The sequence below is a fragment of the Ostrea edulis genome, chromosome 4 (assembly GCF_947568905.1).
Source record: "Ostrea edulis chromosome 4, xbOstEdul1.1, whole genome shotgun sequence".
Classification (NCBI taxonomy): domain Eukaryota; kingdom Metazoa; phylum Mollusca; class Bivalvia; order Ostreida; family Ostreidae; genus Ostrea; species Ostrea edulis.
In genome coordinates, this window is record NC_079167.1 from 22,219,400 (window position 1) to 22,232,511 (window position 13,112).

Consider the following 13,112-nt stretch of genomic DNA (forward strand, 5'->3'; position numbering starts at 1 on the left):
ACTCAAACTCTCTCTCTCTCTCTCTCTCTCTCTCTCTCTCTCTCTCTCTCTCTCTCTCTCTCTCCACATAATGCATAATGATACTTATATATGACTTGAGTGTATTCATGTTGTTTATTATGTATGCAAAATCCAATAAAAAAAAAACACATTAAAAAAACGTTTCCATTGTCCCCTAATTGTTTTATGGGTTGTTGTAGTGGGTTTTTGATTAATCAATAAATTATGTAATCACCTGTTAAATTCCCTTCCCCTATGAAATACCGTACGGGAATATTTCTCTGGTTCTGTTTCGTCTCTTATCCGACTTCAACAAGGAATTCTCTCTTTTAAGATCAATGGATACGTAAAAGGTAAAATTTTCAAACTTACAGAGTGTAAGGGATTTGTCATTAATGACACCTGTACTAGTAATGATACCTGTACTAGTGATGACATATGTACTAGTGATGACACCTGTACTAGTGATGACACCTGTACTAGTGATGACACGTGTACTAGTGATGACACCTGTACTAGTAATGTACTAGTAATGACACCTGTACTAGTAATGACACATGTACTAGTGATGACACCTGTACTAGTGATGACACCTGTACTAGTGATGACACCTGTACTAGTGATGGCACGTGTACTAGTAATGATACCTGTACTAGTAATGTACTAGTAATGACACCTGTACTAGTAATGACACCTGTACTAGTGATGACATCTGTACTAGTGATGATACCTGTACTAGTAAAGATACCTGTACTAGTGATGACATCTGTACTAGTGATGACACCTGTACTAGTGATGACACCTGTACTAGTGATGACACGTGTACTAGTAATGTACTAGTGATGACACCTATACTAGTGATGACACCTGTACTAGTGATGACACCTGTACTAGTGATGACACCTGTACTAGTGATGACACGTGTACTAGTGATGACACCTGTACTAGTGATGACACGTGTACTAGTAATGTACTAGTGATGACACCTATACTAGTGATGACACCTGTTCTAGTGATGACACCTGTACTAGTAATGACACCTGTACTAGTAATGGCACCTGTACTAGTAATGACACCTGTACTAGTAATAATACCTGTATTAGTGATGACACATGTACTAGTAATGATACCTCTACTAGTTATGACACGTGTACTAGTGATGACACCTGTACTAGTGATGACACCTGTACTAGTGATGACATCTGTACTAGTGATGACACCTGTACTAGTGATGACACCTGTACTAGTAATGTACTAGTAATGACACCTGTACTAGTGATGACACCTGTACTAGTGATGACATCTGTACTAGTGATGACACCTGTACTAGTGATAACACCTGTAATAGTAACATTCGGTTGCCTGTTGATTATCACTTACTTTAAGGTTATCAATGTACAAAATAACAGTGGTCAACTGCATGTTAATCATCTGGGAGGTGACTGGTGAACAATAAATGCTGTAAAAACAAACACGTGTATCGGGAATCGAGAAAATACACAGGATCTTAACTCTAAAACAATCAATGTAAGTAGAAAAGGTGTTTTTTAATTCACAGGAATTGAATAGTTCAGAATGTCGTGTTGTATAGATAATTGACAATGCGTGTACAAGTTTTTTTTTAATGAAATTCTTTAATTAATCCAGTTGAAAATCCTATGACCTTAAATCTCGGAATCGATATATGTATCGAACTTGTCATCTCACTGTATATATTTGCACATAAAAGTATTTTGGTCGGTTTTAAATTTGCTTTAACAACATCGAACATCAATAAATTCTGAAAGAAGTCATGCAGTGAAACATTAATATCAATAAAACCCACCACGGGAACTCTACGCTGGACCATTAGGGTCGAAAGATTTTTTTATTCCAAGAATCTAACCCTCAGGAGGAGATTTCTAAAATTGAAGACATAATGATGAACTATGGAGTCGACATCAAATTGTAAATTCTAAGGATGAAAGTTCCACATTAGACAAAATGACATGGTTTTTGTAGACTAATTTTGACCTCTATTTAATCAGAATGTGTGTCGTGTCGCAGAGAATGAAAACAAACAAACGAAATGATTTTAAGGATGTTATTCTGTCTACGTGCTTCAAGGGGGGGGGGGGGGGTCCGTTCCATTAGACATCTTTATATGAAATTGAAATATACTATTTTTACTTTTCTTTTCTGTTTCGTAATGGGAACCAGTGTATCTAATTTGTTCCAAAGTAAATGTGGGTCACATTACACTTTATTGAGTTGGAACTTGACTTTTATTGTTAGTATTACTTTAGGAGCAGGCGAAACACGCGAGAACTGTATGATTGGCTTATTTATCCCAGAGTCTACGTGATCCCAAGATTATCTTCAAAACTTTGTATTGGAATAAAGCGACTATTTGACAATAAACCAGGACATATAACTCTCATTCTGATTGTAAAGAGTAAAGGACTAAATGAAAAGGTTAAGATAACGAACAGTGATCAATCTTCTATAAGGAATACAAATTAAGGAGTGGGCAAACAGGGATCCCTGGATATACCAGAGGTGGGATCAGGTGCCTAGAAGGAGCATTCCCTGTTGACCGGTCACATCCGCCGTGAGCCCAATATCTCGAACAGGTAAACTGAGTGATCCATAGTCAAAATCAGTGTGTAAAGAACGGCCTAATAATGAAACACGTCAGACAACATTCGACCCAATGACAGGTTGTATTGGTATATTAGATTATTATAACGACCATAAAATTAGTGAAGTACTGACATTAAACAAGACTATTGAAACCCCTGTAACATCAACTTCTTTGTCGGTAGCCTGTCTCGATTTAAAACTGATCATACGCAGATCAAGTTTTTGTGTATCGAATCAGTTGAGAGACATAAACACCATATGCAGGTGATAATGGAATATTGCTACATAGATGTAGGAAATTGATAATGGAGAAGCTGAAATTATCCCATTTGTCATAAAGTTCAGTTGTTAGTTTGCCGTTAGCATCCATGTTTTAACAATACAATATCTAAGTACGAAGCAAATGTGGAAGACTCTGTCAAAGGACCAATATTTGCCCACCAAAATTGAAATGTGTGTTTTTGTTCCAAATTTAAGTGTATGTGCAAAAATTCCCGGTGCAGTACAGTTATGTTGGGGCGGGCCTCATTTGTCCAAATTCGGCGTACGAAACATTGCGCTGATCACACGTAAATCAGGATACTGACAAATGAGAAAAATAGAACGGAACAAGTTGCTATGGGTCTTGTCACTCTAATGATATATTAAATCGTCCAAATCCTTGACATAACTCACGGAGATTCCGTAACAGCATGAATACGATAGATACATACAAAATAAATGTGAATTCCACTTTTAGCCAGATGATTCTTCATACTGCTTTGTAGATAAATGATTTGATAATCCGAATACATGTAGTACATTTTAAGATATGACACACGCGTCTTGGCCTGGGTTAGTATGTTGATATGAATTTATTATGAACAACACCTTAGATGATATTTGCAGGATGTGTATTGATGTTCTGTTAGAGAGACAGAGAAGGAAAACTATTTTAGACTCTTTCACGGTTTTTGGTCAACTTTTCGAAGTCCTTGGATATGTGCAATTTCAGATCGGCTTTCCGAGTAAGCAAGTTTCAGATGTTTCAACATTTTCAGTAGTATATTTAAAATTAAATGTCAGATCTGCTCTCATCCTCGCTACACAAACAAAAAATGTGCTTAATCAGCGCAAGTCAAAATTATGTTTATTGCTAGATAGGGATATTAGCGGTTTGTAAGAAATATGGTGGGGTCACAAACCCTTGATGTGGGAAGATGGTTAATATAATTATACTCAGGTTGACCAGTGAAAATACTTATGGATATCGACTAATGTCACTGGCAGACATAGTTCTCAATGTATGCGGTTTGTTGGTTGTTTTTTTTTTTTTTTTTGTTTGTTTGGTTTTTTTGTTTGTTTGTTTGGGTTTTTTTTTTGTCAGTTTGTTTGTTTGGTTTTTTTTGTTAGTTTGTTTGTATTTGTTTTACGTCCCTTTAAAAAATTCAGTCAAAGTAGAAACGTCCCCAGCTTTATAAAATCGAATTTGTTTGTTTATTGCATTACGTCTCTCTGATAATTGTAACTAACGGGAAGATGAAGATTATAAATTTAGACTTATGCAGGGCGCTTTTAGCCGTAGCAGTGAAGGTTTTTTATCATGCAAGCACCTGTCCTGAAAGGGACCTCTATCTTAAGGTCCGCGACTCTCACTTCTCTAAATGCCGAACGGAAGAGCAGTTGCGTCTTAGATTTGACACGATCAAAGTGCGATAAACGGTCACGCTAAATAATAGCTAAATCAGGCAATAGAAACGTAAGTTATATGTATTTCAAAATCTTCGTCCTTTTATGTAGAAGAGACAACACTGATGTTTAATGTATTTACGTCTCTAAATAATTGCATTTCATAAGGTATTATATGGTAAACTACAATTTTCTTTAAAATCATGACACATAGTTTTATAAAGATCTCTCTTGAGACATTTACTACTATTATTTCTTTTAGACAAAATCTGGTATTTCTAGAGGGTTCACTATGAAGATTATGAAGGTGAAAGATTTTTCTATGTTGGTGCCTATAATATAAAACCTGGGATTTTGATATCTTGTTTCTTTTTATAAAATACACAATTCTATAGCAACATTTTCCCCAAAGTAGATTTTTCACTTCTTTTTTATTCTATAAATAAGGTAGTTCAGTAACTCAAGCACTTATCATGATGTTTTACAAAATGACGTAATACTTGTTAATGAATTTGAACATTTTGGCGGGAAAGAGTAACGGAATTTAATTACTTGGACTTTGCATTGTGGGAAAACTAAAGTCTTTTTCCAATTTGTATATCTAGTACGTATAATTAATCAATTCATGCCCCCGTTTTAGACCCCGTCTTCTGATTTCAAATATCATATCAAACACATAGACAAAAATAATTGTAGATTTTCATTCTTGATCATATGGAAAATAGTTAAGTCAAAGTAACTGTGAAATAAAAAAAAAAATATAACTGTTTGCGACAAAAGACAAAAACATAAAAATGATTCTTAACAACAATGGGGGACTATACAAAGAACACGTCACGTGATGACACTTAGTTCTTCGAGATTTAAATCTATATAAAAAACATTTCAAACTGTTTTAAAAGATTTTTACTAAAATGGTATCGGAATTCAATTGTATTGTGGCCCAGTAATTGTTTTGCCATTAATTGAATTGAATATTGATATTTATAGAAAGAAACTTAGTTTCAGACATTGAAGAAACCAAAGCTAGATACAGCCATCCCCGAGGTTTCGCCGATTGATTTGCAGCTAATGTTTTTTTAAGTCACGATTGATTCGGATTATTAAACCCAATTTTCAGCTTTTAGTATGAAAGGTGATTGATTGATTGTATGTTGTTTAACGTCCATCTTGAGAATTTTTGACTCATATGGAGACGTCTCCAATACCGGTGAAGGGCTACAAATATAGTCTTACGGCCAATGCGCAGGGAAGGTTCTTTAGCGCGCCACACATTCTGCGACACGGAACATCCGTTTTCCGGTCATCTCCGAGGACCCGTGACATCCAAACCTGATGTCGAGCGTTCGGCAATAGAACATTTCAGTACGTGTATATGAATTGTAATTTCAGTACGTGTATATGAATTGTACATTTCAGTACGTGTAAATATCGTGTCTTTAGGACTGGGCTTAGATAGTGTTTCTTTATAACATAACATGAGAGAGAGAGAGAGAGAGAGAGAGAGAGAGAGAGAGAGAGAGAGAGAGAGAGAGAGATTACATCAATTGTTTATTTTTTTTTATTTCAGATTTTGCAGTTTTTCTCAACAGAGGCGTCAGGTGAGATTTATGTTGTGCAGTGATTTGCAACTAAATGGTATTCCAATGAATATGTTCAAAAGATAATAGTTCTTGAATTGATGAATCATGTATATCTGGTGATTTCCATTGTGTTGACCTTTGTTGACTTTACAAATTGTAATGATAGTCATTTCATCAAGATTACCCTGCAGTCGTAAACAGTGCGTGTATGAATCTTGATAGATATAGTATAAATATAGTACTGGAAATCCCGATCGAAATGAAGGTACAATGTTACGGAAGCCAATAGGTGCCAGGGTATAGAATTAATATTCATTTAACTGGCGGCCGCCACTTCATCTATATGGTGACCGCCAGTTATTCAACTCCCCCCCCCTCTCTCTCTCTCTCTCTCTCTCTCTCTCTCTCTCTCAAAATGAAAGGGGTGCAATTCCTGTAATTTTCCTATCCAATACTTAGTAATATGTATGTGATGTACAATTAAGAGCATTATTGTTTGTCAATTGTGCTTTTATAATTTACAAAGTTATATAAATGTTCAAATGTCGACAGATTCGTGCACAAGAAAATCTTCATGCACGTACTTAATATGCCAACATAACAGGCACATAGAAGCAAGTGGATGACCCTCCAGTTTTTTGTTGTTGTTATTTTTTTTTTTTTTTTTTTTTTTTTTTTTTTACAACGTTCATTTCCCGTTATTTTCACAAGTAAAATAAGATTAATTGCCGGATTTGCCTCCATCCCATGAATGGTAGAAATGTAATAATGAATGAACTGATGAATTGAAGGATGAACGCAGCCCTCCTCCCTCCAATTTAGGAATGTGAAGTTTGGGCAAAAGATACATTTTTAGGTTCCTTTTCTGCTTATCGACAATTGTAGAAGACAAGTTCTCCTCCGACTGTCCCTACACTTTGAAAAATGATGCTACGTGTCTGTGTACTATTCTAAATCTTTCAAAAATAATCACTATGAGTATGAATTAGATTGTTTTTGAAATTGGCAGCTGCCATGTATAAATTAAGTTGCAGCCGCCAGATAAATTAAGTGGCGGCCGCCAGAAAAATCTTCAGATAAATTAAGTGGCGGCCGCCAGAAAAATCTTCAGATAAATTAAGTGGGGACCGCCAAGTAAAGTAAGTAATGAATTTAGTGGACAAAATAAGTGGCGGCGGCCACATAAATTAAATGGCGGCCGCCAATTTTATGAATACTAATTGTAAACGCTGGCAGCTATCGGCTTCCGTACAAAGTAAATATAAGAAGTACATGAAAACTCAAATCATTATGATAGAAATATGTAAGTTCTACATTTCATGATCTCAAAAATACCTCATGAAGTCATTTTGTAAACTTCCAGAAATACTTCATTGAACTGCATCTTGCATTCAAAAATTAATCTTGTTGCAAGTCTCACGAGAATGTGCGTCCATATCACTTCATTTCATAAAGGTTTTGTCTGCTCATGGGGGAATATTGTTATGAATTGAATTGGCAATTTGTTGATTGTCTATAAATCATTACAAAAAATCTGAATACAATTTATGTCCTTTGCATATTCACATCAAGCATTGAGACCGTCTTTGAAAAGACTGTTCATTAAATTGCAATTCATCATTTTACACGAAGCTGATTGGGAAATAAATAATTGAGACGAATTTCATGGAGCAAAAAATTAGAGAGCTAAATCAATAATCATTTTACCACTTACAAAAGTTAAATGTTCATCTTGAGATAAAAAAAGAAGAAGAGAAAGAAAAGAAAAGAAAAATAGGATGTGACCGGTCACCCAGAAAATCGTTTAAAAACCCTGAACTATTCCAGGCCGTGGTTAGCGAATTGCGTGGGAGAAAATTCAAGTTTTCATTTCCATACAGAAATTATGATATTTTGTTATCACCGACATGCTGGTATCACGGAAATGAACTTTTTTGTACGACGAGATAACACACTACAAAGATAAAACAAGCTAATTACACATTTCTGGAAAACAATGGACAATATAGCCATCCCTGAACTTTATTCTGTCTCTTTTTAGTATGCAATCATTCAAATGTTTATAGATAAAACTTGCTGAGGGCCACCAAGGGGGAAAAGTAAAATACTCATATATAGGACTAGTGAACAAACATTAATAGAAGTAGATATGCTAGACATCTTTTCCATAATACCAAATTTCTTAAATCTTTATCTTACATTAACTTCGATGCAATTAGAAAACACTTTTTTTGTAACATTGCTAAGGAGTAATTCAATTCTCGCCAATTTTCCACCCTTCACATACATTGCATAAACGTTAGTCTCTAATACAGAGGGGATTTATTCACTTTTTATACTAGGATATTCTATGATTAATTAAGTAGACTGTTTAGGATTCGTGTTCCCAGTCTATTTCCAGCCATCATTCATCCAGTTCAAAACATCGCATAAACACTCACTGATTTTACTTTTCTTTTCACGATTGCTAATTGATTATTGGTGTCTGATGGATCATCAATAAATAGTTACACGAAAACATCTTAATTATTCGTTGATTAGATCTTAATTGGGCAATTTGCAGGATCAGCTTCCCTCTTTGGCCTAGTAACGTCAACAAATGGCTCTCTAGATCACGTAATACTTCCCCAAGTTTTTCAAGGTTCTGTTCGTTTATCCAGCATCAAAGACGTTGTAATGAATTAGATGATTCACTTTCTACAATAGAATGAATTCGCCATTCAAAAATGTCACCATCACAATAATGATGATGAAATTCAATAATGAAATCAACAATCCCATTACAACTGAAAGGTCAAAGTACATAATGGAAAGGTGAAGATAACGAACAGTGATCAATCTCATGCTTTTGTTCTTTATAAGATGAATGTTTTTATTACATATAATGTGTTGGGGTTTTTTAGATCCAAAAGGATGTTACAAAGAGAACAAAAGACAGCGATATTTCAGCAGCACCCCCGGGGATTTTGTCCCTACCCTGATGACACCTGCCCTGTGCGCTTCAAAATGCGGCAGTTTTAAGTTTGACTACTGTGCTGTCACTCAAGGTAATCCGACATAATGTCATGATGTTTTCTTTAAGATCATCAGGTGTGCTGTTATATCTTAGCGTTAATGACCTGTGAACTTTACAAGATTTGTGGGTTTTTTTGTGATTTCTTCAAACAAATTGCAAATTCTCTCATTGACGTATAGTTCAAACCTATTCTCTTTAGAGAAGTGGACAGACACATCCTACATCCACTTCTCTTCGCAAACCTTCATGTTTTGATTCTGGAAAACGTGTAAATGCAGAAACCGGTGACGGTTTACGCTTCGACTGACGTGTCCGTTCAAATATGCCTGAATTTACGTAACAGACAAGTTATTTCCACAACGTTAACATTCATTTTCACATGTTCCTTATCCTGGGTTTGAAATATATTTTTATTTCTATTGGCGGTAGAAAAAAAAAATCGAGAAAGTTGGGAAAATTAGTAAACTCGCATTTTTGGTTCTCGGAAACTTTTTGACATTTCATTTTTATTCAAATCTGTTTTTATTGATATCAACAAGAATAATCTTTTTAACTATGACCAAAAAGCTTTTCGAGAATCAAAATGCGTGTTTACTAATTTTTCCGAATCATCCGACTTCGAATTTAAAGGCTTCAAGTTTTATTTTTAGGCCAGTTTTGTTTCTGTGGGAACAGCCTCCCTCCTTTATCAGAAAAAGACCTTGCGGAAGTGGGGTGCTCTGACGTGTGTATCGGTGATAATTCAAAAAACTGTGGAGGACCAGACCATGTAAATGTTTACAGCACATCTCCACCAATAAATGGTCTCGAAATCACACCAAGCGTTTCTTTGATCGAGACAGGAACTGACGTCACATTTACTCCTAGTTACGAATCAGCAGGAGCAGACCTTACATTTCAGTTAAATTATGGTGATAATGGAGGGAAAACAGACAAAAACCAGTCAGTACCAGATATGTGGACTACGAAATATTTTACACCAGGGCAATACCAGGTCACACTATACGGAAATGACAACCAAAATTCCATTTTGGTGAGTGTACATAACGCCATTCTATAGGAAAGTTGACTGTGGATTTTGATCTACACAATGTATTATATTAGATCGTTATGATTTAGTCATAATCAGTTTTGCATAAAATTATTCACCTATTCATCATTTCTTCTAGGAGAAAGAGGCTTCGACTGCGGTATTAGTGGAGGCACGTCCACACAATGCTTCACTGTCGTGTCCAGCTAATGCAGCCACGTACGAGGAAACCAGATGTATTCTTATAGTGATGGCTGGTACCAACTTAGAGCTTACAGTACAGGTTGATGGAGTCCAGCACTCTAAATTCTACATTTCAGGTGAACTGATATTTCTAGTCTGTCAGTAAGTAATTGAGTCTTCGCTTTTGTCAAGAGTGTGAAGGATGTTGTATATATGTGTGTGTAGTTTGAATCACACCCTGCAGTATAAAACCCGCTTATTAATGGTAATTTCGCAGCATATTTAATATATTACACCTTTAATTTCATAAAACAGATCCTCCAATATACGCTGCGGGTCCTGCGTTCATTTCCATGTCGACCTTACTATTGGCGGGGGAAGCAACAACTGACTACGTTATTATGACAGCATCAGAAATACAACATAGTGGAACATTAATTGGTTTTGAGTATTATACACACTCTGCAGGAACCCTCGAGTTCTATGTAAGTTAAAAAAAATCTTCCCTTTACTCTGTAGTTCAGAAAGTCACGAGCTGTTACAGTCTTTACGTCATAACACACCATTCTCTATATAAAAGACTCGCATCTTTCTTTCTTTCTTTTTTTTTTTTTTTACAGGTATTGAGGCCGTCTTGCGCTAATTACTGCTTTGATACAAATCGATGTTCAGGGACTTGTGGGAATATTTATGAACGTACATGTTCATCTGGTCTTCAGTTTTGTCCTGCCTCTGGTGCCTGTTGGGACTCTGTGGTTCCTACATGTTCATCCCCCACACCACGATATGACGGAACACAAAGGACAGATTTAATACAAGTTGCAGCAATTCCTCACACAATATTAGCAGCACCCACCTCTAGTAACTATTTAGCCCTTGATCTAACAGCCAACGACATAAAAGTCCAGCCAGGTGATATCATAGCATATAAAAGCACAGGAGGGGGAACATTGAAGTCTTTTGCATGTTCGTCTCAGGACTCTGATTTGAAAAGTCCAAACTTTAATTCAGCGGCAAGTGCAGTAGTTTTAAGTTCCCCTAAAAGACATTTATTGAAGGCAGTGGTATCACAGGGTAGTGAGGTAAAATTGCCGTTCACCTTTACGGCATTCGGATCGACAACCATAGGAATCACCCTCAACAATGCTCACCTCGCAGCATCTGTAAGTTTCTCCGAGGTAATAAATGTAATTGAGGGCATTGACACGTGTGTACCAGACATCGTTCAATATGCTGAAACGGGGAGCACAGTTCAGTTTCAGGTGTTATCACACACAGGTAAGAATCAGAAATATGATCACGCTAAGTAGCCATGTGAATTCTTCACATTCTTTTTTATCTATGAAATTATATAGAATTCGTTCACTGTTTCAGGCACTAGCGTGACTTATGCTTGGGATTACGGTGACGGTAGTACTGCCAATGTTTCATCAATACAACATACCTATACGTACACCAACACGGGAACCTATCATGTTAATGCCACCTGTTTTAATACGCTGAGTTCTAAATCAAACTTCACCACTATTAAAATAGAAACTAGAATTACCGGTCTTGTTTTGTCGGTTTCCCCTGTAGTCACAACGGAAGTGACGTCATTTACTCTCGGTATGACGAGTGGATCGGACTACACATGCGTATGGAAGAAAAATGGCGTCCAGTTTGCTGTCACAACTTCAGCTACAACACCTCCGAATGGAAATTTTGATCATACGTTCATAGATGACGGAACATACGCAATATCTGTTATATGTACCAATAATATTAACAGTCAAACAGGGTCCACTACAGTGACTGCCCAAAGAAGGATCAAAGGCCTCGCTCTCGTTCGTCAAGGTGCCCTTCTGAACACACCTTACACAGTAGATTTTGTATGGCAGGATGGAACCAATCCTCAGTTTTTGTTGGAATTTAATGGCGTTGAAAAGGCTCTGACTATTGATACGTTTGCAAGGAAAGGTTCGTCTCCAATTTTACCAGCAGAGGCTTCCCCAACCTCTTTCCCGATTAATTTAACAGCGTATAATTTGGTTAGCAATGAACAAATTACAATAAATTTTGGAATAGAATCGGAAGTGATTGGATTGACTGTCACTCCTGACTCTCCCATCAACTCTGTTTTGGGCTATGGAAATGTTGCTAAGGATGATGTGGTAACACTGACTATCAGCGCAGCTGGGGGAACCAATGTCGACATACAGTGGGAACATACGGTGGGGATTTCTCCACCCACGGTAACTCCACAAAACGTACCAACGTGGACTGTAGATGTTACAAAGTCTTTCACCCTCTCCACGTTAGGAAACCATGCATTGAAAGTAACAGTCAGCAATGCATATTCGTCTTATACATTCACCTTTAATTATCTCGCCATAGCGCCAGTCAAAGACATTCAGTTCAACACAATAACCCCTGTTCTCTTCATACCACCAGCAGACGTAATTTTTACATTTTTACAAGCTCCAGTTGGACTTCCACCAAATGAAGCAACTATAGATATCAATTACGGTGATGGGCATTCGACTTCTCGTCCATTTGATTTGTCGAACAGTTACCCATATTCCTACAGGGAGGATGGGACGTTCACCGTTACCGCCAATATTTCCAATATTGTCAGTCACCAGATCGTGACGACCACAGTGGATGTGGTGGAACAGATTGTTGATCTTGTGATAGAACCAGACCCAGCCCATGCACCTCTCAATGACCCCGTAGATCTGCGAGTGAAAATGAAGAGAGGAGGAACTGGGGCAAAACTACAACTTCGATGGCAGTTTGAGGCTGCTGGCACATGGACCCCCTATCAGAATAGAATTGGTAAGATCATTCAATTAACGTTCCTTACCACGCACTTAGAACAGTACAACTTCTCCTTGAAAAAAAACCCCCATTTTTATCATAAAAAAGAAGTTCAGATTGCGATTTCATTTTCGAATAATGACCAATACTGGGACTATAGTCACTGCAATATATTCGTAAGTAATGAACTAAATGAAGTCATGATTTACAT

The 13,112-nt window shown here is 36.7% G+C and overlaps 1 protein-coding gene across 1 annotated transcript in view; it reads left to right on the plus strand.

Annotated features, from left to right (window-relative positions):
• Positions 1–13,112, plus strand: part of LOC125669965 (uncharacterized) — a 53,659-nt gene that overhangs the window by 15,919 nt on the left and 24,628 nt on the right. Inside the window, exons 2-8 of the mRNA XM_048904847.2 lie at positions 5,861–5,891; positions 8,777–8,920; positions 9,540–9,922; positions 10,059–10,239; positions 10,418–10,587; positions 10,723–11,380; positions 11,477–12,919. Of these exons, the coding sequence (XP_048760804.2) occupies positions 5,861–5,891; positions 8,777–8,920; positions 9,540–9,922; positions 10,059–10,239; positions 10,418–10,587; positions 10,723–11,380; positions 11,477–12,919 (3,010 nt within the window). The remainder of the gene's footprint in view (positions 1–5,860; positions 5,892–8,776; positions 8,921–9,539; positions 9,923–10,058; positions 10,240–10,417; positions 10,588–10,722; positions 11,381–11,476; positions 12,920–13,112) is intronic.